Genomic DNA, 27,737 nt, shown 5'->3' with positions numbered 1-27,737 from the left:
ATTAAAAAAATGTTACAAAAATTAAAAAAAATTTTTTTAAAAACGTAAAAAATGATTTTCAAGGTAAAAAAATGTTTTCAATGTAAATTTTTTTTTTCAAGGTTAAAAATTATTTTCAAATTTTCAACAAATGATTTTCAAGGTAAAAAAAAATTTCAAGGTAAAATTATTTTTTCAAGGTTAAATATGATTTTCAAGATAAAAAAAAATTTTCAAGGTAAATTTTTTTTTTCAAGGTAAATATTTTTTTTCAAGGTAAAAAATGATTTTCAAGGTACAAAAAATTTTTCAAGTAAAAATTTTTTTTTCAAGGTAAAAAATGATTTTCAAATTTTTTTAATTTTTAAAAAATGTTTTTCATTTTTTTTATTTATTTATTTTTTTTAATTTGTAAACATTTTTTAAACTTTTTTTAAATTTTTTTTTTATTTTTGAAAACAATTTAAAACAATTTTAAATGTTTTTAATTTTTTTAAACAATTTTAACAATTAAAATCTTTGTTAGGGTTAGGGTTAAGATTAGGGTTAGGGTTAGGGTCAAATTTTTTTTTTAAAGTTAAAAAAAGTTAAAAATATTTAAAAAAAAATTAAAATATTTAAAAAAAAAAAAAAACATTTTAAAGTTACAAATATTTAAAAAAAAATTTTTAATTTTTTTTTAATTTTTTTTAAAATTAAAAAAATGTTACAAAAATTAAAAAAAATTAAAAAAACGTAAAACAATTTTAAAAATTAAAAAAAAAATGTTTTAAGTTAAAACATGATTTTCAAGGTAAAAAATGATTTTCAAGGTAAAAAAAAATTTTCAAGGTAAAATTTTTTTTTCAAGGTTAAAAATGATTTTCAAGGTAAACAAATGATTTTCAAGGTAAAAAAAATTTTCAAGGTACATTTTTTTTTCAAGGTGAAATATGATTTTCAAGGTAAAAAAAATTTTCAAGGTACATTTTTTTTTCAAGGTAACATTTTTTTTTCAAGGTAAAAAATGATTTTCAAGGTACAAAAAATGTTTCAAGTTAAAACATTTTTTTCAAGGTAAATTTTTTTTTTCAAGGTAAAAAATGATTTTCAAATTTTTTTAATTTTAAAAAAATGTTTTTAAATTTTTTTTTTTGTTTGTTTGTTTTTTTAATTTGTAAAAAAATTTTGAACTTTTTTGAAAATTTTTAAAACATTTTAAAACAATTTTAAATTGTTTTAATTTTTTTAAACAATTTTAACAATTAACATTTTTTTTTAGGGTTAGGATTTGTTGTGCTTGTTTTATATAAATCATGTGATCTTTAGGAAAAATGTGGTTAACAAAGACTCTTTGTCATGCGAGTGACTCATTTCCTTCTGCGGGCATTACCTTGGCCACAGACAGCGTGTGCTCCTTGTGCAAATGGTTCACGTCGGCTTCGTGTTTGGCCTGGAACTTCTGTAAGGTCTGCTCAAACAGCACGCTCTGTTCATCTTTGTCTTTCTGCAGGACCATAAACCTGTGGACCAGGTCAGAGTATCACAAGGGTGGTTCAAAAATACTAATATTCCAACACAATGTCCAAGGTCATCACTCGATTTCCTGTCTAGGTCAACCCTCTTCAGACCTTCTGTTAGCCTCCTGCAGTTCGACATTGATGGATGCAAGGTGGATCTCCAGCTGGGCCTTCTCCTGTGTCGCTTTCTGACACAAGGCGTTGCTTTTCTCGACTTCCACAGACTGCTGCTTGGCTTGCTGCTCCAGCTCACACACAATTTGCATCTGCAAAACCACAAAACACATCAAGTTAAAGTACCAAACACTGCAAAAAGTCAGTGTTCAAAAACAAGAAAAGAAAAAAAATACAAAAATGAGGGGTATTTTATTTGAACTAAGCAAAATGATCTGCCAATAGAACAAGACAATTTGGCTTGTCAAGACATTCTAAAACAAGTAAAATTAGCTAACCTCAATGAACCCAAAAATAGCTTAAAATAAGTATATTCTCACTAATAACAAGTGCACTTTTCTTGGTAGAAAAAAAAGAGACCTTTTTGTTCAATATGTTGAAAAATATTCTTAAATTAAGTAATTAATAGTGTCATTATCTTGACATAATGATATGCGCTCGTCATTACATTTCTTGAAACCAGCAAACTTATACTAAAAACTAGTTTATTGTTCTTAATGGAAAGGCAACAAGGCAAGCGCTTGTTACTCTCGGGGTCTCCTAGCCGCTCAGGCAAATCATATTCATCATCTCAGCAATAAGCTGTAATATCTTACTGAGATCATTTAGGACCAAAACACTTAAAACAAGTAAAACACTCTAACATAAAATCTGCTTAGTGAGAAGAACCCAATCAATCAATCAATGTTTATTTATATAGCCCTAAATCACAAGTGTCTCAAAGGGCTGCACAAGCCACAACGACATCCTCGGTACAAAGCCCACATAAGGGCAAGGAAAAACTCACCCCAGTGGGACGTCGATGTGAATGACTATGAGAAACCTTGGAGAGGACCGCATATGTGGGTAACCCCCCCCTCTAGGGGAGACCGAAAGCAATGGATGTCGAGTGGGTCTGACATAATATTGTGAGAGTCCAGTCCATAGTGGATCCAACATAATAGTAAGAGTCCAGTCCATAGTGGGGCCAGCAGGACACCATCCCGAGCGGAGACGGGTCAGCAGCGCAGAGATGTTCCCAGCCAATGCACAGGCGAGCGGTCCACCCCGGGTCCCGACTCTGGACAGCCAGCACTTGAACCTTGATAAGTTTCCCAGGAAGTGGGTCAAGTAAACATGTTGTTTGTTTTATCCCACTTACACGCCGTCAAAGTTCCTCTAATGTTATTTCATCAAAAAGAGAGAGACTATTTTGTATTGCAGTATCCGTCGTAGATACAGTTGTATCTGTGTTAATAGAACCCAGTTGTAGCTGGGATGCGTTGTCTTTAATCTCCTTTCTAATGAGTTCAATTTTCTTATTAAAGAAATTCTTAAAGTCATCTGCCGAGTGGGTGGAGCTATTGGGAGGAGTCCCTTGTTGGGTTAGCGATGCTACTGTACTAAACAAAAATTTAGGGTCGTTTTTGTTGAGGCGGATGAGATTTGAGTAATATTTAGCTTTAGCTAAGGTAAGCATGCGTTTATACGATATTAAACTATCACTCCATGCTTGATGGAAAACCTCAAGCTTGGTCGCGCGCCATTTGCGTTCCAACTTTCTACATGATAATGGGGGGGGACACTCATTCAACCCTTCCCTTCCATTACGCATGCACCTCCTGGTACCCTAGCACCTCCAAAACCCTCAAATCTAAACTCCAAACATCCCAGAACAAGCTAGTCAGATTACTTCTAGACCTCCACCCCAGATCCCACCTCACTCCTACCCACTTCTCCAAAGTGGGCTGGCTCAGGGTGGAGGACAGAGTAAAACAACTTGCACTGAGCCTGGTCTATAAAATCCGCTACACCTCCCTGATACCGAAGTACATGTCAAACTACTTCCATAATGACCACAACACCCGGGGGAGCTCCACTAACCACGTTAAACCCAGATTCCCATCTAACAAAGGTCTTAACTCATTCTCCTTCTATGCCACATCAAAGTGGAATGCACTCCCAACGGGTATAAAAGAAAGGGCATCTCTATCCTCCTTCAAAACCGCAATAAAAGTTCACCTCCAGGCAACTTCAACCCTAAACTAACACCCTCCCCGGATTGTAAATAATCAAATGTAAACAATCAAATGTAGATACTTTTTCTTATGCCTTCTGATCTCTCTCTCTCTCTCTCTCTCTGCCCACTACTTGCTGTCCATTTCCTACCAAGTCAGACCTACACTGTTTTAATGTCCATTTCTCTGTTCTCAATTGTTGATCAATCAATCAATCAATCAATGTTTATTTATATAGCCCTAAATCACAAGTGTCTCAAAGGGCTGCACAAGCCACAACGACATCCTCGGTACAAAGCCCACATAAGGGCAAGGAAAAACTCAATAATAATTTTTGGTGATTTAACCCCCAATTCCAACCCTTGATGCTGAGTGCCAAGCAGGGAGGCAATGGCTCCCATTTTTACAGTCTTTGGTATGACTCACGACCATGCACCAACATCCATTATTCCACAACTTTCTCTGCATTAAAGTGTGCGTCTTTAGCTGTAGCTGTTTAGAGTCTGAGCTGGCGGCGAGGTCGCCTTCAAATAAACTATTTTACACTGATTTCCCCTCCAAGATATGTGAGTCATCAAACAAGCAACAAGCTCTTTGCTATACAAACTGTGCCAAAGGTCACAGCAGCACTGCGGCATCATGGGAAGAATCGTATCATGTCCTAGAAGTCTTTGCATTTATTTTCTCACTTAAAAAAAAGCTCAGCTACAGCAGGTTCTCAAGTGCTTAGGGCTGCAACTTAAAACCATCATACTACCATACTTGCCAACCCTCCCGGATTTTCCGAGAGACTCCCGAAATTCAGCGCCTCTCCCGAAAACCTCCCAGGACAAATTTTCTCCCGAAAACCCTAACCCTTGTGCGTGCCACACAGAATGCATCATCATGTTCAGCATGGTTCGAAAAATCATGACAGAGAATAGAACAAGGATGGACAATTCAACCCTTAACTCAACAATGAGTAGATGAGTGTTATGTGTGTGTATATGTGTAAATAAATGAACACTGAAATTCAAGTATTTCTCTTATTTATATATAAATATATATATATATATATATATATATATATATATATATATATATATATATATATATATATATATATATATATGGGGTGCTCATTACGTCGATCGCGAGCTACCGGTCGATCTCGGAGGGTGTGTCAGTCGATCACCAGCCAGGCATTAAAAAATTGTCCTAAAAATGAGCCATCATAAATCTTCACTATGACGTCACTTGATTGACATTCACGGCACCCGAGGGTCTTCTGAGATGACGCTGGCTGCTGCCAGCTCATTAAATTTACCGACTGGAAGGCGAGAAACACTTTATTTGTTATTATTTATTTTGTATGAAAACGACCTGAATAGACCCGCTCATCGGCAGTGCGCCTTATAATCCGGTGCGCCCTATGGTCCAGAAAATACGGTAATCAACCACAAAGTTAATTGTTAAATACCTCAGATGTAAATAACATACCTGCCAACTTTTGAAATCAGAAAAACCTAGTAGCCAGGGTCCAGGGCCGGTAGGTCCAGGACAAAGTCCTGGTGGGGGGTTCCTTCGCCCCCCGACGCAAAATGATTATTAGCATTCAGACAGGTTAAAATGTTGCTAAAACCATCACTTTTCTATCAGTCACAGTGACTTTTCAAAACAAAAATATTACAGCAAAAATCATATGGGTTGATTGACATGTTTATTCTGTAAGCTAACTTCAATAGTTTGAAACTATTTTGACAGTTAATGCCAGTTATCCTGTCAACCTTTCACAAGACTTCAATTTGTTCATTGAAAGTATAAACACTTTTTACAGTAAACAAATGGTAAAACAGTACTAAACAATTCCATTAAAAAAACAAATTGGTGTCATTATTAACTTTCTGTCCAAGCTTGTATAATCTACTGCCTTGTTCAATTGTAAAAAATATTCTGTGCCTAAAATTCACATTTCTATCACAATTATCATACTGTAAACATGGTAAGCTAACTTCATTAAAATTAATAGTCCTGTCAATAGCATGGAATTACAATTCAAATGTAGTTTTTTTGTAAGCCTTTCAAAAGAATTCAAAATATGAAAAATGAATGAAAATTAATTTAAGCCATCAGACACTTGAAAAGTGGCACATCACATCTCTAATGTAATCATTTGAACTTTTCAACAGAAATAGCACTGCAAAAATATTAAGGACATACTTCTGTATTTTGGTAGTTATGCTGTCAACATTTAACAAGATTTCTTCAACTTGGACTTGAAAGCATAAATAGTATAAACACTTTTAACAGTATAACAGTACTAAACAATTCCAATAGATAACATTGGTGTCATTACCTTTTTGTGGCTAAAATCCAAATTTATTCTATCAGATTGATCATACGATTTTCGAGTCGGGAAACATTTTCCGAAATAACTGTCCCATGTGATCAGCCAGTGCGATTGGAAGTCCATGCTCAATTATTGCCTCCGTAAATAAAACTTCGGCATTTATCACATCCAAAGAATCTGTTTGGGCGACAAAAAACGTTGAAAGTTTTCCACTTGTATCGCTAGCAACGGCATTAGACTTGTGTTTTTTTGTCCCAACGTGGTCTTTTACATCGCTAATTCCTCCGTGTCCGATCGAAAAATCTTGTCTGCACAAGGTGCAATTCGCGTAGTTTTCACCCTTTTTGGAACGGATAATTATTCCCGGATAGGCTTTTGAATATTCTTCACGGAATGACTGCAGTTTTCTTTTCGGTTTAAGACTCGTTTGCGATTTTTCTCCGGCTGATTCCATGATCGTTCGCTCGTTTGGAAACAATGGCAACAGGTGCCTCGTGCTTGGCAGCGGTGCTATAAATAGCCTCGCGCATGGCATTCGGAATGGCTCGATAGGAAGTTACGGGAAGCAGTGTCGATTGTCATTGTTGTTACGCGATTTCGTGAATAAAACTTAAAAAAAATAATTTTTTTAAATTAATGAAAAACCGTATTTGTTATCACTGCAACCGTAACCCGGAATAGGTTGATGAAAACCGTACTAATTACGGGAAAACCGGAGTAGTTGGCAGGTATGAAATAATATCTCTACAGTACGTAACAACTACGTTCAGTAGTATAATTCATTGACAACTGCTTTATTCTAAAATAAAACAGCACATAATTACAGGCTTTTCCGCCCTTGTTATTGAACAGAAATACAGTTTCTTTGTCTGCTGCGTGTCTTTATATATTTGTGTATATGACAGCATGGAATGCTGATAAAGAGGATGATAGGGCTGTGATTAAAGATGGTAGATCTGAACGATGACAGAGGCAGGCGATGACAGGAGAGACGGTAAAGGAGAGTGGTGCATAAGAGGAAGAGGGAGGTGTGTGCTTTGGTGTTAGCAGTGCAGTGTAGTAAGACAGAAACAAGAAGGCTGTGTTTTTGCAGGCGGGCAGACGTGACACGTTTGCTCTCTGGCAGGAGATGAGAAGAAGCACCTGTCCAAACTCTGGCTGGTACACCTGGACACTCTCAGTGGGAGCAAATTACATCCACTAATTAGGTGTTGCCCATGTGAATTACTGGGTGTGAACTACATAAGTTACATTTCAAAAAAGTCTTTGAAGATAAAAAAAAAAATGTGTGAGGGGGAAAAAAAAAGAAAAGACAGCAACCAGATGAGAGCCTGGATCACTCATCTCATAACGTTGGTGTGGATGCATGCAAACATGCATATTTAATCACAGTAGAGGACCTTCAATTTATATTTTTGGTATTTTTTAAGGAAAATAAACTTTTGAAATCACAGGAAATATTGAACGGTCACGCATGATGTCATGCGAGATGTCAATGTGTCGTCATGCATGCTTTTACTTTTTTGCAACTAAAAAAGGAGTGGACTTATCGATAACTGTTAGTTGTTATCAAAGTTCATGTTATGCAAATAATTCATCATTAAAATATTTAAATCAATTAAATTAAATTAATTCGTTATAAAGTTTTTTCTCCAGCGGTTGCGGAGGCAAAAACTCGGACATGGGAGGAGTTCGGGGAAGCCATGGACGGCTTCGAAGCGATTCTGGACCACCATCCGCCGCCTCAGGAAGGGGAAGCAGTGCAGTGTCAACACCGTGTATGGTGAGGATGGTGTTCTGCTGACCTCGACTGCGGATGTTGTGGATCGGTGGAGAGAATACTTCGAAGACCTCCTCAATCCCACCAACACGTCTTCCTATGAGGAAGCAGTGCCTGGGGAATCTGTGGTGGGCTCTCCTATTTCTGGGGCTGAGGTTGCTGAGGTAGTTAAAAAGCTCCTCGGTGGATGAGATCCGCCCGGAGTTCCTTAAGGCTCTGGATGCTGTGGGGCTGTCTTGGTTGACAAGACTCTGCAGCATCGCGTGGACATCGGGGGCGGTACCTCTGGATTGGCAGACCGGTGTGGTGGTTCCTCTCTTTGAGAAGGGGAACCGGAGGGTGTGTTCCAACTATCGTGGGATCACACTCCTCAGCCTTCCCGGTAAGGTCTATTCAGGTATACTGGAGAGGAGGCTACGTCGGATAGTCGAACCTCGGATTCAGGAGGAACAGTGTGGTTTTCGTCCTGGTCGTGGAACTGTGGACCAGCTCTATACTCTCGGCAGGGTCCGTGAGGGTGCATGGGAGTTTGCCCAACCAGTCTACATATGCTTTGTGGACTTGGAGAAGGCATTCGACCGTGTCCCTCGGGAAGTCCTGTGGGGAGTGCTCAGAGAGTATGGGGTATCGGACTGTCTGATTTTGGCGGTCCGCTCCCTGTATGATCAGTGCCAGAGCTTGGTCCGCATTGCCGGCAGTAAGTCGGACACGTTTCCAGTGAGGGTTGGACTCCGCCAAGGCTGCCCTTTGTCACCCATTCTGTTCATAACTTTTATGGACAGAATTTCTAGGCGCAGTCAAGGCGTTGAGGGTATCTGGTTTGGTGGCTGCAGGATTAGGTCTCTGCTTTTTGCAGATGATGTGGTGCTGATGGCTTCATCTGGCCAGGATCTTCAGCTCTCGCTGAATCGGTTCGCAGCCGAGTGTGAAGCGACTGGGATGAGAATCAGCACCTCCAAGTCCGAGTCCATGGTTCTCGCCCGGAAAAGGGTGGAGTGCCATCTCCGGGTTGGGGAGGAGACCCTGCCCCAAGTGGAGGAGTTTAAGTACCTCGAAGTCTTGTTCACGAGTGAGGGAAGAGTGGATGGTGAGATCGACAGGCGGATCGGTGCGGCGTCTTCAGTAATGCGGACGCTGTATCGATCCGTTGTGGTGAAGAAGGAGCTGAGCCGGAAGGCAAAGCTCTCAATTTACCGGTCGATCTACGTTCCCATCCTCACCTATGGTCATGAGCTTTGGGTTATGACCGAAAGGACAAGATCACGGGTACAGGCGGCCGAAATGAGTTTCCTCCGCCGGGTGGCGGGGCTCTCCCTTAGAGATAGGGTGAGAAGCTCTGTCATCCGGGGGGAGCTCAAAGTAAAGCCACTGCTCCTCCACATGGAGAGGAGCCAGATGAGGTGGTTCGGGCATCTGCTCAGGATGCCACCCGAACGCCTCCCTAGGGAGGTGTTTAGGGCACATCCAACCGGTAGGAGGCCACGGGGAAGACCCAGGACACGTTGGGAAGACTATGTCTCCCGGCTGGCCTGGGAACGCCTCGGGATCCTCCGGGAAGAGCTGGACGAAGTGGCTGGAGAGAGGAAAGTCTGGGCTTCCCTGCTTAGGCTGCTGCCCCCGCGACCCGACCTCGGAATAGCGGAGGAAGATGGATGGATGGATAAAGTTTTTTTTTGTTCCTAAACTTGTGCGACAATTAATGACATGCATGAAGCACATTTAAGATTTTCTCATGTATTTGTTGGAGTAAGGTTGTCTCGAAACCAATATTCTGGTACCGGTACCGGTACCAAAATGTATTTTGATACTTGTCAATACTTTGATACTTTTTTTAAATAAAGGGGACCACAAAAAATGTCATTATTGACTTTACTTAACAAAAAAATGTTAGTGTACATGAAACATATGTTTATTATTGCAAGTTTGTCCTTAAATAAAATAGTGAACATACTAGACAACTTGTCTTTTAGTAGTAAGTAAACAAACAAAGACTCCTAATTAGTCTGCTGACATATGCAGTAACATATTGTGTCTCCCTGACCACCTGAGGGCACCACAGACTGTGGATGCTTTTAAAAAAAGGCTTAAAAACCCTTCTTTTAAAAAAAAGCCTTTTTTTTTTTTTTTTATAGATATATGCATACTAGTTCTAGCTATTAGGCTGTTCTAGTTTTTATTTGTATTTATTTTTCATTAACTTTTTATTATTTTAATTTTTTTAATACACTGTAGCACTTTGAGGTTGTTTGCTCAATGTAAAGTGCTTTTAACAAATAAAATCTATTATTATTATTATTATTATTATTATTGCAATTTAGTCCTTAAATAAAATAGCGAACTTGTCTTTTAGTAGTAAGTAAACAAACAAAGACTCCTAATTAGTCTGCTGACATATGCAGTAACATATTGTGTCTCCCTGACCACCTGAGGGCACCACAGACTGTGGATGCTTTAAAAAAAAGGCTTAAAAACCCTTTTTTTTTTTTTAAAAAGCCTTTTTTTTAATAGATATATGCATACTAGTTGTAGCTATTAGGCTGTTCTAGTTTTTATTTGTATTTATTTTTCATGAACTTTTTATTATTTTTATTTTTTTAATACACTGTAGCACTTTGAGGTTGTTTGCTCAATGTAAAGTGCTTTTAACAAATAAAATATATTATTATTATTATTATTATTGCAATTTAGTCCTTAAATAAAATAGCGAACTTGTTTAAATAAAATAGTGAACATACTAGACAACTTGTCTTTTAGTAGTAAGTAAACAAACAAAGACTCCTAATTAGTCTGCTGACATATGCAGTAACATATTGTGTCTCCCTGACCACCTGAGGGCACCACAGACTGTGGATGCTTTTAAAAAAAGGCTTAAAAACCCTTCTTTTTAAAAAAAAGCCTTTTTTTTTTTTATAGATATATGCATACTAGTTCTAGCTATTAGGCTGTTCTAGTTTTTATTTGTATTTATTTTTCATTAACTTTTTATTATTTTTATTTTTTTAATACACTGTAGCACTTTGAGGTTGTTTGCTCAATGTAAAGTGCTTTTAACAAATAAAATCTATTATTATTATTATTGCAATTTAGTCCTTAAATAAAATAGCGAACTTGTCTTTTAGTAGTAAGTAAACAAACAAAGACTCCTAATTAGTCGTATGCAGTAACATATTGTGTCATTTATACACCTATTATTTTGTACACATTATTAAGGACAAGCTGTAAAAATGTATTATTATTATTATCTGCTTATTTTCTCTTTTAACATGTTCTATCTACACTTCTGTTAAAATGTAATAATCACTTATTCTTCTCTTCTTTGGATACTTTACATTAGTTGTGGATGATACAACACATTTAGGTATCGATCCGATACCAAGTAGTTACAGGATCATACATTGGTCATATTCAAAGCCCTCATGTGTCCAGGGACATATTTACTGACTATATAAATATAATATGATTAAAAAAATAAAGATTTTGTGACGATAAAAAAATATCGATGTAATCATAGTAGTATCGACTAGATACGCTCTTGTACTTGGTATCATTACAGTGGATGTCAGGTGTAGATCCACCCATGGCGTTTGTTTACATTGTGAAGCTGGTGAGCTATTGTATCCTCCTCCAGTGTGTAGTGAAGCATGTTTAGCTATTCCTAGTCCTGCAGTGATAATGATACTTGTAAGAAACGTACTTTATTTGTCGCCATGGAGGTGAGGATTAGTGATTTAGAAGAAGCTAAAACACTGACAATTGCGGATGGACATTAGCCACTAACGAGCTAGCCGTGTTTTAAAGCACCTCTTCCTGAGGGTGTTTCAGTGTTATAACTTCACCTTTATCTTTACTTTTTACGCCAAAATGTGTCCGTTCTCCCTTTTCTGTCTACACACTGTGTCTGCTTGTAAGTACTCTGTGTGTGTGCGCTGACGAACATGCTCCTCTGCTCGTAAAACCAGCAATATCATGACTGTAAAAAAAAAAAAATGGTGAACCGGTCCTTTTCAAAAAGTATAGTACCGTTTTTAATTCATTAGTACTGCAATACTATACTAGTACCGGTTGTTTTTAACTAATAGTTAACCTATTTTTTCCAATCGTATGACAGTTAATGTGAGATTGCTACTAAAAAGACAGTGTGTACAAATACAGGTTTTAGAATGGCAGCAGTTTGATGCTAAAACAGATCATTCCAGTTTTGTCATTTTTGATAAGGAAAAGGAAATCAAATTTGGTTTGGAATCCAAACAAATACTGTTGGAATAATTGTTTGTAAGTTATCACAAAAGAAACGTTGTATTATGAATGCTGTCTTTCGAGGCCTAACAAGAGGAAGAAGGCTCGTGAAACGCCACTGTGATTTCAACACGGACAGATGGCAGGATCTGCTCAACTCCCAGAGGAACTCTCTTTGAAGTGTTAAACGAACTCTCTTTGAAGTATTTCACAAACTCTCCTCCAACTATTTGGTAACTGAAGTCAACGCTATTTACGACCCGCTGCCCTCTTGAAGTCCCTGTGGTCAGGAGACGGGAGGGGTTATCCATTGTCCTCCAACACCTGCCCCAGCTGGATCCAGGAAGAGCCCAAGCCCGAGAAATCCCACTTCTTGGTCTTCAAAGCGACCGAAAACAATGACTCTTTTACACACTTACCATTCCTGCTGTGACATATGTTGGTGCGTGAACATGGAACATCTGAATTAAAAGAGGAGACGAAAACCTTCTTCGTCAGAGCGTGGTGCAGGACTGTGCAGAGAGTGCAGTGGCCATGTCTCTCCTCAATATTGAGTCCAAATTGAATTCTGTCTCTGTTTGATTCCTTGCCTTTTGTCTTGTTTAATAGATGTCCTGTGTTTGAACGTGACAAATACGGCCACAGAAACTCCACCGTTTACTAATTCAAGCACTATTTTGGAGGAAAATCCGACTAAAAAGTTCCATGAAACGATTTTGCTCGTTTAACAACAACATATGAACACACACATATGTGACCTATTCTTTCCCTTAATACCAAAAAATGTCCATATCTTTATTCTGACCTATTTCTATGTGGCGGATGGAAAATGGACTACAATGAAGAGATGGCCTGGCGCAACACTTCAAAAGATACCGGCTTGTCTTTTATGGTCAAGCACCCACTCAGGCACTGTGTCTGCGAGGCTACGAGCAGAGATAACATTCATGCACATACAGTATCTCCATGTTCTCATATCTACACTCCCTTCCTTCATATTCTGTGGAGGGGAGGTTTAACTGTTACATTTTACTGTAAATATGAATAAACTACATAACACATCAATACAGAAGATAAACCGTCGCAAAATGAAAGGCTTGGAGACATGTTGACATTTGGATATAGTGACTGATAACTCATCTGAGATAAGTTCACTTTGAACATACTTTATTGTGTATGTGTGTGTGTGTGTGTGTGTGTGTGTGTGTGTGTGTGTGTGTGTGTGTGTGTGTGTGTGTGTGTGTGTGTGTGTGTGTGTGTGTGTTCTTGTATTGCTAGCCTTCTTGAGTTGAGTTGAGTTGAGTTTGAGTTTATTTCGAACATGCGAGCATACAACATGATGCATCACAATTTCCAGTTTCTCTTTTCAACATGTTCGAAAAGGAGTAGGGAGAAGCAGAGCTTATTTAATCCTACCCCTTTTCTTTTACATAACAGTAAGTCTTTGCTGTCGTCCAGCATTCTGTTTTTGTTTACTTTGTAGCCAGTTCAGTTTTTGTTTGGTTCTGCATAGCCTTCCCTAAGCTTCAATGCCTTTTCTTAGACATGAAGAAGGAAAAGTATCTTCCATATGAGGAGGTGTGAACAAGTGATGACATAAATCAATAACATTGCATCTAATAGAGAAGGTCTCATTTGCACCCCTGCTGGTGACATCTATCAAAATGAGGGTGGTCCTAAAAAGGAGGGATTTTCACATTGACTGTGTGTCGCTTTTAAAAGTGCTCCCCCTCTGGTCAACATATGAAATAACAAGTGTGTGTAAGATATTGAAATGCGCCCCCTTTGGCCAAAATTCAATTAAAAAAAAAAAAATCAAATATGTAGATAGAGACATACTGTAATAATTTGAAGTAAATAATGAAGATTAAAAACCAATTACAAACAAAAAATTAAAAAACTAAATAAATGAACTAAAAGCAGTCTTTTTCAACCAATTTCTCAACTTTTTTCTTATAAAATTGAGAATAGTTTCTCATATTCTTCCTGTTTCTGTGATATTGCAATATTTTCTTTATTTTATGTAAAAGTACTACTTTTTAATGCAAATTTTTTTTTTTTTTTTTACTTTTATCGCAATCATGCCAATTTTTCTGTTCTTATAAAATAGTGACATTTTTTAAAATAAAATTATGACTTTTGTTATAATTTTGCCAAGCGAAATTCCGATGATTATTATAATATTGCCAAAATGTTAGTTTTCTTATACAATTGTGACTTTTGTTGAGTAAAATTACGACTCTTTTCACAAAATTGTGACATTTTAAGCTTTTCCTGTAAAATTGCAACTGTTATTGAGTAAAATTCCAACTTTTATCATAATATTGCACAAATGTTCAGTTTTTCTTGGAAAATTTCGACTTGCGTTGAGTAAAATGAGGACTTTTATTATAATACTCCCAAAATGCTAAGTTTTTCTTGTGAAATTGTGACTTTTTTCTTGTGAAATTCCAACTCATTTTTCACAACAAGCTTTTTTATATTTGCATAGTATGTATATATTATTAATGTTGTAAATACACATCTTTATATATCTAGAAAGGCTGGTCCTAAAGAGGTAGGCATTTTCGGTCTCAAGAAGGTAACAAATACAAGAATGTGTGTGTGTGTGTGTGTGTGTGTGTGTGTGTGTGTGTGTGTGTGTGTGTGTGTGTGTGTGTGTGTGTTTTTTCTTGTATTTCTACACTTCTTGTGGCATCAACAAGGAAAAGTAGCTTCCATATGAGGATCATGATCATGATCATGGTCCCAATACGGAAAACCATTGCATCTAATAGAGAGCCTAATACTAGAGTCCGTGAACATTGCTCCAAAGTCTGGATTTTTGGTTGATTTAATGTGCATACAAAAGCAAACATTGACAGATGCAATGGAAGCAATATATGATAAAACAAGCTAAAGAAGGACTTCTCTATTCATCCCCGAAAAAAACGACCAAGTGAACAGCTGATTTTGCGACTTCCGGCGCTGACGTAAGACAACCCATATGTGACCATAGGATGAACAAATACACTACGCTACTAAGACTATAGTGGCCATTAACAGTTAGCTTCTACAGCTGGGTTGCCCAAAGTGCGGCACAGGGGCCATCTGTGGTCTGTGACTCCTTTGTCATCGGCCTTAAGCACATTGCAAAAAACAAAAAATAGAGATCTCATTTGCACCCCTGCTGGTGACATCTTTTATCACAATATTGCAAATGTTTTTGTTGTTCTTGTAAAACAGTGACTTTTGTTAAGAGTAAAATTATAACTTTTGTCATTATTTTGCCAAGTTAAATTCCGATTACTATTATAACATCGTCAACATTTTACAGTTTTCTTATAAAATTGTGACTTTTGTCGAGTAAAATTACGACTCTTTTCATAAAAGTGCCAACATTTTAAGCTTTTCTTGTAAAATTGCGAATGTTATTGAGTAAAAGTCCAACTTTTATCTTAATATTGCACAAATGTTCAGTTTTTCTTGTAAAATGTTGACTTGCATTGAGTAAAATGACGATTTTTATTATAATACTGCCAAAATTCTACGGTTTTTTTGTGAAATTGTGACCTCTTTCTTGTGAAATTCCAACTCATTTTTCACAACAAGCTTTTTAACATTTGCATAGTATGTATATATTATTCATGTTGTAAATACACATCTTTATATATCTAGAAAGGCTGGTCCTAAAGAGGAGGCATTTTTCTCAGGTCTCAAGAAGGTAACAAATACAAGAATGTGTTATATTGCAATATTTTCTCGTAAAATTATTACTTTTTTATGTAAAATTATTACTTTATAATGCAAAATGGTGACATTTGTCATGTAAAATTCTGGCTTTTATCACAATATTGCCAATTATTTTGTTGTTCTTGTAAAACAGTGACATTTTTTGAGTAAAATGATGACTTTGTCATCTAAATATTGTTATAATATTGCCAAAATGTTCAAGTTTTCTTATAAAATTGTGACTTTTGTCGAGTAAAATGACGACTCTTTTCATAAAATTGCCAAAATGTTAAGCTTTTCTTGTAAAATTGCGACTGTTATTGAGTCAAATTCCAACTTTTATCTTAATATTGCACAAATGTTCAGTTTTTCTTGTAAAATGTTGACTTGCATTGAGTAAAATGACGACTTTTATTATAATACTGCCAAAATTCTACGTTTTTTTTGTGAAATTGTGACCTCTTTCTTGTGAAATTCCAACTCATTTTTCACAACAAGCTTTTTAATATTTGCACAGTATGTATATATTATTCATGTTGTAAATACACATCTTTATATATCTAGAAAGGCTGGTCCTAAAGAGGTAGGCATTTTTCTCAGGTCTCAAGAAGGTAACAAATACAAGAATGTGTTATATTGCAATATTTTCTCGTAAAATTATTACTTTTTTTATGTAAAATTATTACTTTATAATGCAAAATGGTGACATTTGTCATGTAAAATTCTGGCTTTTATCACAATATTGCCAATTATTTTGTTGTTCTTGTAAAACAGTGACATTTTTTGAGTAAAATTATGACTTTGTCATCTAAATATTGTTATAATATTGCCAAAATGTTCAAGTTGTCTTATAAAATTGTGACTTTTGTCGAGTAAAATGACGACTCTTTTCATAAAATTGCCAAAATGTTAAGTTTTTCTTGTAAGATTGCGACTGTTATTGAGTAACATTCCAAATTTTATCTTAATATTGCACAAATGTTCAGTTTTTCTTGCAAAACGTTGACTTGCGTTGAGTAAAATGACGACTTTTATTATAATACTGCCAAAATTCTAAGTTTTTCTTGTGAAATTGTGACCTCTTTCTTGTGAAATTCCAACTCATTTTTCACAACAAGCTTTTTTATATTTGCATAGTATGTATATATTATTCATGTTGTAAATACACATCTTTATATATCTAGAAAGGCTGGTCCTAAAGAGGTAATTATTTTTCGGAGGTTTCAAGAAGGTAGCAAATACAAGAGTGTGTGCGCGTGTGTGTGCGTGTGTGTGTGTGTGTGTGTGTGTGTGTGTGTGTGTGTGTGTGTGTAGTAAAACAGCTAAGATACAATTGACAGAGGGCTCTTTTTATCCTCATAGACCTTGTCTGTCCTTAATTATTAAAACAAGAGGCCTTACCTTCGGGCCCCACACTGTCCACTGTTTGATGCCTTTCAAATGTGAGCTTGCTGACAGATTTAAGACAAGTGGCAATATGTGTGATCCATGCAGCATGACAAGCCCCCGTTACTGACGACACAATGCTATTTGTGAGGCATGTCACATTATGGCCCCTGGTGGTGATTAAGCCACATTAAAGGGGAACATTATCACAATTTCAGAAGGGTTAAAAACCATTAAAAATCAGTTCCCAGTGGCTTATTTTATTTTTCAAAGTTTTTTTCAAAATTTTACCCATCACCCAATATCCCTAAAAAAAGCTTCAAAGTGCCTGATTTTAACCATCGTTATATACACCCGTCCATTTTCCTGTGACGTCACATAGTGATGCCAATACAAACAAACATGGCGCATAGAACAGCAAGCTATAGCGACATTAGCTCGGATTCAGACTCGGATTTCAGCGGCTTAAGCGATTCAACAGATTACGCATGTATTGAAACGGATGGTTGTAGTGTGGAGGCAGGTAGCGAAAACCAAATTGAAGAAGAAACTGAAGCTATTGAGCCATATCGGTTTGAACCGTATGCAAGCGAAACCCACGAAAACGACACGGGAGAAAGCGAGGACGAATTCGGCGATCGCCTTCTAACCAACGATTGGTATGTGTTTGTTTGGCATTAAAGGAAACTAACAACTATGAACTAGGTTTACAGCATATGAAATACATTTGGCAACAACATGCACTTTGAGAGTGCAGACAGCCCAATTTTCATCAATTAATATATTCTGTAGACATACCCTCATCCGCGCTCTTTTCCTGAAAGCTGATCTGTCCAGTTTTGGAGTTGATGTCCGCAGGCCAGGGAAGCTAGGGTCGATATTCTTCTCTTGATCATCTTCGGTGGCATAAGGGACGGTGTGAGCCAAGACATCCAGGGAGTGTCGGAGGCAGATATTTACATATATCCGAATTTTAGTGTTACTTATTTTCTTTCATAGTCATATTTGAAAACAGCTCGTGTTTTCCATTTCATTTTCTTTCCTTTTCCAGCAAGTAAACTGTGTGTGTTAACCTTGAGTTCTTTGGAATGTATTTTGACTAGGGAGACGATGTGCATGTATTATGACTAGGGAGAGGGAAGAAAAGAGGGGGTTTTGGGGTTGGGAAGTGTTGCGTTTTGGACCAGTTGTTCCTCCCAGGGAATTCAAGTCACAATTCGCTCCCAAGTTCTTTTCGACACTTAAAGCTGAGTTGAAAAACCACCAGAGACAGAATAGGTATTTTGTTGTATATTCTCAAAGCTTTGCCAATATACATTGATTGAGACCAGTCTAGCCCTAGAACATTCTATTGCGCCTCCCAAAATGGTCTGTCCTCCCGATCCCACCACCCTCTCTCTCGTCCCATCTCTGTAGACAAAACAAATGCTAGTCAAAACACATTCCAAAGAACTCAAGGTTAACACACACAGTATACTTGCTGACAGAGCATCAAGAGAAGAAATGGAAAACACGAGCTGTTTTCAAATATGACAAAGAAATGGAAGAAGTACAACTTAAATTCGGATATATGTAAATATCTGCCTCCGACAGAAGACAGACCATTTTAGCGGGGCGATCCGAATGTTCTATGCTGTTTCTGTGAAAGTATATCTGCAAAGCTTTGCCAATATATTACAAAATACCTATTCTGTCTCTGGTGGTTTTTCAACTCAGCATTAAGTGTCGTAAAGAGCTTGGGAGCGACTTGTGACTTGAATTCCCTGGGAGGAACAACTGGTCCAAAACGCAACAGGGGTTTAGCTCGCTCGTCTGCGGGAACAAACTGCCGCCATTTCTCGCCGTGCTACCGAGGTCCTTTGTCCCTGAATTGCTCACACACTCCGGCAGATTCAATGGGGGTCTGGCGGCAGATTTCTTTGACTTTATGGTTGGAAATGCATCTGCTTTGAGTGTCGCAGGATATCCACACATTCTTGCCATCTCTGTCGTAGCATAGCTTTCGTCGGTAAAGTGTGCGGAACAAATTTCGTCCAATTTCTTGCCACTTTGGCATCTTTGGGCCACTGGTGCAACTTAAATCCGTCCCTGTTGGTGTTGTTACACCCTCCGACAACACACCGACGAGGCATGATGTCTTCAAGGTACGGAAAACAGTCGAAAAAACGGAAAAAAACAGAGCTGATTTGACTCGGTGTTTGAGAAAATGGCGGATTGCTTCCCGATGTGACGTCACGTCCGAGAGCGAATATTAGAAAGGCGTTTAATTCGCCAAAATTCACCCATTTAGAGTTTGGAAATCGGTTAAAAAAAATATATGGTCTTTTTTCTGCAACATCAAGGTATATATTGACGCTTACATAGGTCTGCTGATAATGTTCCCCTTTAAATATTTAAATTGTTCCCTACTAATGGCTTATTTACTGTAAATCCATTGATTTTGGCCCTTGTATCCCTTCTGTGTCCAGTGACTTATTTTCTGTGTTTCTAAACAATAACAAAAGAAAACAAAATATTTTTGATGATTAAAAATACCGACCATATAATGATAATATAGAGTTAAACCTGTGTTAGTGGCCACCTGTCTATGGCGGTCACAAACATTCCCCCCGCAGAAAAAGGTTCTATTACATACCTTATCTATAGTGCCCATTTCAGGCGCGCTAAGAACATATATTTTTCCACGATTTCAGCACTCAGGTTAACCATACCTAAATAGACACAAAATACTGCATTACACAACACTACCCGAATGATTGGGGAAAAAAAATGTTTTTAAGCTAAATTATTGGTAAACACAGTTTATGTATAATAATTTACTTTATTTTGTTGTTTTCTTACTGTACCGAACATGAACCGAACCGTGACCTCTAAACCGAGGTACGTACCGAACCGAAATTTTTGTGTACCGTTACACCACTAATAATTACACCTTAATTAAGCAAAAATATGATTGATTCGATCACTCGATTAATCGATCGGGATATTCGATAGAATACTCGATTACTAAAATATTCGATAGCTGCAGCTCTAATATAAAGTTTCACCCTTATTCATTTCACAGGATTTCTTATACATTTGTGTTTTGTTTATACAAAGAATCAGCTAATTGAAATATCTTCTTAGAGAAAAATTGCAGTTATTTAAGTTATGTATTAGTCTTGACAGAGTGTAGAAGTAAAAAGCAGAAATACTCAGTATTATGTTGCATGCATGCAGTAGCTTTAAGCACTGTGATGCGATGTCCTAACACAGGGGTGCTCATTACGTCGATCGCGAGCTACCGGTCGATCTCGGCGGGTGTGTCAGTCGATCACCAGCCAGGCATTAAAAAAATAGTCCTAAAAATGAGCGATCATAAATCTTCACTATGACGTCACTTGATTGACATTCACGGCACCCGAGGGTCTTCTGAGATGACGCTGGCTGCTGCCAGCTCTTTAAAATTACCGACTGGAAGGCGAGAAACACTTTATTTCAACAGACTCTGGCGCCGTACCTGTCGTCAAAACTCCAAAGACCGACTGCACAGTTGCACAGTTGTGCTAACAAAATAAGAGTCTCAGAAAGCTGGCGTGCACAAACTAGCAAGCTACGGAGTTTGTCGACAATGTATTTCTTGTAAAGTGTATACAAAGGAGTACGGAAGCTGGACAAATAAGATGCCAAAAACCAACCACTTTCATGTGGTATTGGACAGAAAGGAGGACTTTTCTCTCCTCCATTCGAAAATGCGGACGTTTTTAGCACCACTGTCTGATTCCTATCAATGCAAGTCATCACAATCAGGTAATACACCAACTTATATTTTTGTCTTCATGAAAGAAAGGAATCTATATGTGTTAAACATGCTTGTATTATCTTTAAACACCTTTAACTTATTAACAATATTAACTATATGTGTTAAACATGCTTGCATTATCTTTAAACACCTTAACTTGTTAACAATATTAACTATATGTGTTAAACATGCTTGCATTATCTTTAAACACCTTTAACTTATTAACAATATTAACTATATGTGTTAAACATGCTTGCATTATCTTTAAACACCTTAACTTGTTAACAATATTAACTATATGTGTTAAACATGCTTGTATTATCTTTAAACACCTTAACTTGTTAACAATATTAACTATATGTGTTAAACATGCTTGCATTATCTTTAAACACCTTAACTTGTTAACAATATTAACTATATGTGTTAAACATGCTTGCATTATCTTTAAACACCTTTAACTTATTAACAATATTAACTATATGTGTTAAACATGCTTGTATTATCATTAAACACCTTTAATTTATTAACAATATTAACTATATGTATTAAACATTCTTGTATTATCATTAAACACCTTTAATGTATTAACAATATTAACTATATGTGTTAAACATGCTTGTATTATCATTAAACACCTTTAACTTGTTAACAATATTAACTATATGTGTTAAACATGCTTGCATTATCTTTAAACACCTTAACTTGTTAACAATATTAACTATATGTGTTAAACATGCTTGTATTATCATTAAACACCTTTAATTTATTAACAATATTAACTATGTGTTAAACATGATTGCATTATCATTAAACACCTTTAATGTATTAACAATATTAACTATATGTGTTAAACATGCTTGCATTATCATTAAACACCTTTAACTTGTTAACAATATTAACTATATGTGTTAAACATGCTTGTATTATATTTAAACACCTTTAACTTATTAACAATATTAACTATATGTGTTAAACATGCTTGCATTATCTTTAAACACCTTTAACTTGTTAACAATATTAACTATATGTATTAAACATGCTTGTATTATCTTTAAACACCTTCAACTTATTAACAATATTAACTATATGTGTTAAACATGCTTGTATTATCATTAAACACCTTTAATTGATTAACAATATTAACCATATGTGTTAAACATGCTTGTATTATCATTAAAAACCTTTAACTTGTTAACAATATTAACTATGTGTTAAACATGCTTGTATTATCTTTAAACACCTTTAACTTGTTAACAATATTAACTATATGTGTTAAACATGCTTGTATTATCATTAAACATCGTTAACTTGTTAACAATATTAACTATATGTGTTAAACATGCTTGCATTATCTTTAAACACCTTTAACTTATTAACAATATTAACTATGTGTTAAACATGCTTGTATTATCATTAAACACCTTTAACTTGTTAACAATATTAACTATATGTGTTAAACATGCTTGTATTATCTTTAAACACCTTTAACTTATTACCAATATTAACTATAAGTGTTAAACATGCTTGCATTATCTTTAAACACCTTTAACTTATTACCAATATTAACTATATGTGTTAAACATGCTTGTATTATCATTACACACCTTTAACTTATTAACAATATTAACTATATGTGTTAAACATGCTTGCATTATCATTAAACACCTTTAACTTATTAACAAAAACATATATTTCATAAATAAGTGAATGTAAATTATATATATGAATGAGGTAGATCCCCATGACTTGATCAATTGAAAAGTAGCTCGCCTGCAGAAAAAGTGTGAGCACCCCTGTCCTAACATATCTTACTAAAGACGTGAAAGCCCGAAATGTGTCGATGCACACACAGAAACACCCAAATGTTGTACTCACAGTGGATTGTGAGCGAGCGTTATACTCTGACTCCATCTTTGCCAGCCTTATCTTGGTGTTCTCCAGCAGCTCTTGGATATTGTCCGAATGCTTCTTTTGCAGTTCGAACTTCTCCTGCTCCATGTCTGCCACGACTGCATGCAGCTGGAAGAAATCGCATAAATGATACACGCCATTATCTTACTCACGAACACAAACAAAGCAACAAACCTTAAAAGTATGGTCACGATAGTGTTTTTGTGCTTTTCAGGTCCGTTAACTACTTTCTCCACTTGCGTGACAATTAAAAATGCTAAATACATTATGTGTATCAACAAAGATCCAACAAACTTTGAAGTATTACGTTTTTCATCATTAGAAATGTATGACTTTATTGTTGAAGGATAATAAGATGATAATATTAGTCAATCTAATTCATACTTGCCAACCCTCCCGAATTTTCCGGGAGACTCCCGAAATTCAGCGCCTCTCCCGAAAACCTCCCGGAACAAATATTCTCCCGAAATAGTTCCGATTTTCAGCAGGAGCTGGAAGCCACGCCCCCTCCAGCTCCATGCGGACCTGAGTGAGGACAGCCTTTTTTCATGACGAGAGGACAACAGGGTGACAAGAACTAAATCATCCAGACTAGAGATAAATTGTATTATTATGTTTATCTTACCTAAAAATAAATATATTTATTAATTAAAAAAAAAAAAAACTAAATACATTTTTACTATATTTTGCTAAAAACATCAAAATTAATTGTATTTTTATTTGTATTTTTTCGTGACTCCTTATTACATCCAGCCATAGAATTATACATTAAAATAAACATATTTAAAATAATTCATTTTAAATTATCATAATAATTCATTTAAAATGACCATATTTAATTATTAAAATAATTGCTTGTTTATCAACAACTTTAGCATTTTATTTATTACATTTTGAAACTCTCAGAAGCCAAGTTATGTTACATTCCTTAATATTTATTTATGCAAGTTTGAAGTATCAATGATCTAAACACAGTTTTGTTTGCATATTTTCAGGATATATATATATATATATATATATATATATATATATATATATATATATATATATATTAGAGATGCGCGGATAGGCAATTATTTCATCTGCAACCGCATCAGAAAGTCGTCAACCATCCGCCATCCACCCGATGTAACATTTGATCAGAACCGCACCCGCCCGCACCCGCCCGTTGTTATATATCTAATATAGACGATGCAAGGCATTAGTGAGGTTATAAAGCTTTTGCCTGTTAAAGAAAGGAGACTGATCCAATGCAGCACAGACATTCGCGTGCCACGCTGTCACGACCCAGACGCACACCAGTGCGCAATCATATGGGAGCCGCGCTGAGCGCACCTCCAAGCGCGTCTCGCTGCCGGCGACGGCCGGGTATGGGCCCGACGCTCCAGCGCCATCCATTTTCAGGGCTAGTTGATTCGGCAGGTGGGTTGTTACACACTCCTTAGCGGGTTCCGACTTCCATGGCCACCGTCCTGCTGTCTATATCAACCAGGGTGAGCCCCACCCCTTTCGTGAGCGCACTGCGCGTGGAGTGACCCCTGTTACGCGCCCCCGGCAACAGGGGTGGCGGGCAGGTAAGCTGCGCGGGCGGAGCGCGCGAAGTGACCCCTGTTACGAGCCCCCGGCCACGGGGGTGGCGGGCAGGTAAGCTGCTTACCTGCTGCGCGTGACGCCGGCCGCGGCGAAGGCGGACGAGGCGGGGTGTCGGTGCGGTGGTGACCCTGGACGTGCGTCGGGCCCTTCTCGCGGATCGCCTCAGCTACGGCTCCCGGTGGGGCCCTCTCGGGGGAAGGGGCCTCGGTCCCGGACCCCGGCGAGGCGTCCCTTCTCCGCTCCGTAAAAGTGTCCATCTCTTTTTTTTTTTCTTCTTCTGTTGTGGCATATGCTGCAGGTGCCTGCTCGTTTTTCGTATGTGGGTAACAACATTTAACTATGTATATATATTTCCCAATTGGTTTAACTGCCACCCGCCTGAATCTATTTAAAATCTAATTTTTTTTTATTTCAACCGCCCGACCCGACCCGACCCGCGGATAAAATCTAATTTTTTTTATTTCAACCGCCGATAATCCGCGGACTTCGCGGTTGTGTCCGCAAACCGCGCATCTCTAATATATATATATATATATATATATATATATATATATATATATATATATATATATATATATATATATATATATGTATGTGTGGGGAAAAAAAATCACAAGACTATTTCATCTCTACAGGCCTGTTTCATGAGGGGGGGTACCCTCAATCATCAGGAGATTTTAATGGGAGCATTCGCATACCATGGTTTATATAGGGCACAGAGTGCGTAGGGGCGTGGTGATTGGCTCATGTGTTACCTAGGAGGTGTTTCCGTCTATGGCGGCATGCTGTTACAATTTCGCTGCGCTTGTTGAGGGATGACAGGTCTGGACGGTAAATAATAAACAGTTTCTCTTTCAAGCATAGGTTGCATCTTTTATTACCACTATTGTAAGGTGTGCTGGATGCAAGAATTCGCCATGTTATTGAATATTCAACATTATTGTCTTTGAGGTCCCAAATGTGTTTGCTGAGTTCTGTGGTATTTCGCAGGTTTTTGTTCCTGAAAGAAGCCTTGTGATTGTTCCATCTGGTTTTGAATTCTCCCTCGGTTAATCCTACATATGTGTCGGATGTGTTAATGTCCTTGCGTGTTACCTTAGATTGGTAGACAACTGATGTTTGTAAGCACCCCCCGTTGAGAGGGCAATCAGGTTTCTTTCGACAGTTACAGCCTTTGTTGGTTTTGGAGTCGCTCTGTCTGGGGGCCGACGGCTCATTTGCAATTGTTTTGTTGTGGTTTGAGATGATTTGTCGTATATTGTTCATGCAGCTGTAGCTCAATTTAATGTTGTTCTTGTTGAATACTTTTCTTAGGGTGTTGTCTTTGGGAAAGTGTTTGTCAATCAGATTGAGGAATTTGTGTCCAATGTTAGTTGAGACGTTTTTGCTGTATGGGGGGTTGTACCAGATGATGTCGTTTCGTTTTCTGTTCTTTTTTGGCTGGTTTCCTGGCGTGGGTTCATAGGTGAGGGTGAAATTGTATCCGCTTTCATCAAGGGCTTTTTGGTACGGGGGGGTTGCTTGGTCAAATTCAGCTTTGCTAGATGACAGCATCGATAGCCTTTTATTGATTCCGGTAGGTATTCTTTTCGTGGTGGTGGGTGGGTGGTTGCTGTCATGGTGCACGTATTGGAGTGTTGTGTTGGGTTTCGTGAATGGTTGGTAGCTGTTATTTCTCAGGTTGAAAGTGACGTCAAGGAAGTTGACGGTTTGCTTGTTGGCTTCAATCGTGATCCGTAGGCCGTTCTCTTTGAAAATTTGGCATATGCGCTTCTTGGTATTCTCGCTGCTCCTTGGCGAGGCGCGACACACTGCCAGTCCGTCATCACGGTAAATACCAAGGTTCAGATTGAGGCTAGCGAGCTGGGAGAGGAGGAAACTCCCAACGAGTTCACACGTTTCTGCTCCGTCAAAACTCCCCATAGTGACGTCAAATATTGCATTGTTCTTTTTTTGCCATGGTGTACTGTTGTGGATGGGAATGGAGTTTTTTGCGTGGATGATGATGTTTCTTTCGTTGCCTGTGATTGAGTCGTAGTCTGAGGCGAAGTCTAGTGCTTGAGTCAGTAGGTCTTGCGTGATGGAAGGGTAAAATTCCTCGATATCAAAGGAGATAAAGTTGTGCTGTTGTTTGTCTTGGATGTTGTTGAACCATTTGATTACTGCTGCTGTATTTCTCCATTGGTTGAGTGGTGTTTTGTCCTTGATTTTTGTGTTGACTCTGTCCAGGATTATTTTGCTGATTTTTCCTATTTCAGATTTAGTTGGGTTTATTAGTCGGCATGTTGGGTTATTTGCGAAGTTGGGTTTGTGGTCCTTCAATGTGATGAAGGCTTCCTTGTTGGCTGTGGCGTCCACCCTGTCCTCAATGTCCAGTTCAGCCGCGATCCTTTTATTTTCCAGGTGGATGTTCTGTAAGGTTGCGCTTTTTTGTATGATTTGGTGATGCTTCTGTCCAGTAAGGTGTGGTGTTCTGGTATGTCCATTCTGTAGAATATATATGTATGAAATACTTGACTTGGTGAATTCTAGCTGTCAATATACTCCTCCCCTCTTAACTACGCCCCCAACCACGCCCCGCCCCACCCCCGACCACGCCCCCACTCCCCACCTCCCGAAATTAGAGATCTCAAGGTTGGCAAGTATGGTATATAAAGATGCAAAACAGCCTCTGCAGAATAGTCTGTCTTGCATGTGTTAAATGATTATATTTGCATCTCCTCCTTCCACAGCTTTGTGTGTGCTGTTAAGTTTGCACATGCTTTAATAACACAAACCTTTAGTTGAACAGGCACTTAGAGTTTGGCAAATATTCTTCTACCCTTTAGATAGCTACTCAAAATCAGTTGGCAAGCCACTGCTAGCTCGTGAGCTGACACAGATTCTACCTGCAAAAGTGCGCTCATCACATCAAAGCTCTCCTGCAAAGGTAATCTGCCTTGGACATCTCACACTTTACCTTCCTCTCAAACTCATTTTTCAAAGAATCGGCACTCTGGTCGGTCATCTTCTTCAGCTCAGCAATCTGCGTGTCTTTGCTCTCGCAGATAACCTTGGATTCCTTCAGCATACTTTGAACTTTGGGTGAGAGTGTACAAAAAATGCAGCAGTGAGCCTTGTGATGCATAGAAACAACTATATGTCTGCTTATTGAAAATAAAGATGCTTCTCCTGGTGTTTTTCTCTGTCATATGCTTTGCATCAGATGCTTAAGAGGAACTGCACTTTTTGGGGATTTTTGCCTATTGTTCACAATCATTATGAGACACAAGGGTTTTAAAGATGATACAAAAAAAGCGCTTGGAAAATGCGGCTAAAGGGAGTCACCGTTGTAGCCTTCAAAGCCCTCTAAAAATAACTT

The 27,737-nt window shown here is 37.6% G+C and overlaps 1 protein-coding gene across 3 annotated transcripts in view; it reads right to left on the bottom strand.

The window, feature by feature from the left end:
• Window positions 1–27,737, bottom strand: part of cep112 (centrosomal protein 112) — a 473,259-nt gene that overhangs the window by 347,614 nt on the left and 97,908 nt on the right. For all 3 annotated transcript variants that reach the window (XM_061974375.1, XM_061974374.2, XM_061974373.2), the window contains 4 exons: window positions 27,336–27,454; window positions 22,748–22,891; window positions 1,590–1,744; window positions 1,352–1,481 (listed from right to left, as the gene is read on the bottom strand). In XM_061974375.1, coding sequence (XP_061830359.1) covers window positions 1,352–1,481; window positions 1,590–1,744; window positions 22,748–22,891; window positions 27,336–27,454 — 548 coding nt within the window. The remainder of the gene's footprint in view (window positions 1–1,351; window positions 1,482–1,589; window positions 1,745–22,747; window positions 22,892–27,335; window positions 27,455–27,737) is intronic.

This window comes from Nerophis lumbriciformis, linkage group LG22, assembly GCF_033978685.3.
Source record: "Nerophis lumbriciformis linkage group LG22, RoL_Nlum_v2.1, whole genome shotgun sequence".
Lineage (NCBI taxonomy): Eukaryota > Metazoa > Chordata > Actinopteri > Syngnathiformes > Syngnathidae > Nerophis > Nerophis lumbriciformis.
The sequence above is the reverse complement of the archived record's forward strand: the minus strand, read 5'-3'. Positions and strand labels throughout refer to the sequence as shown.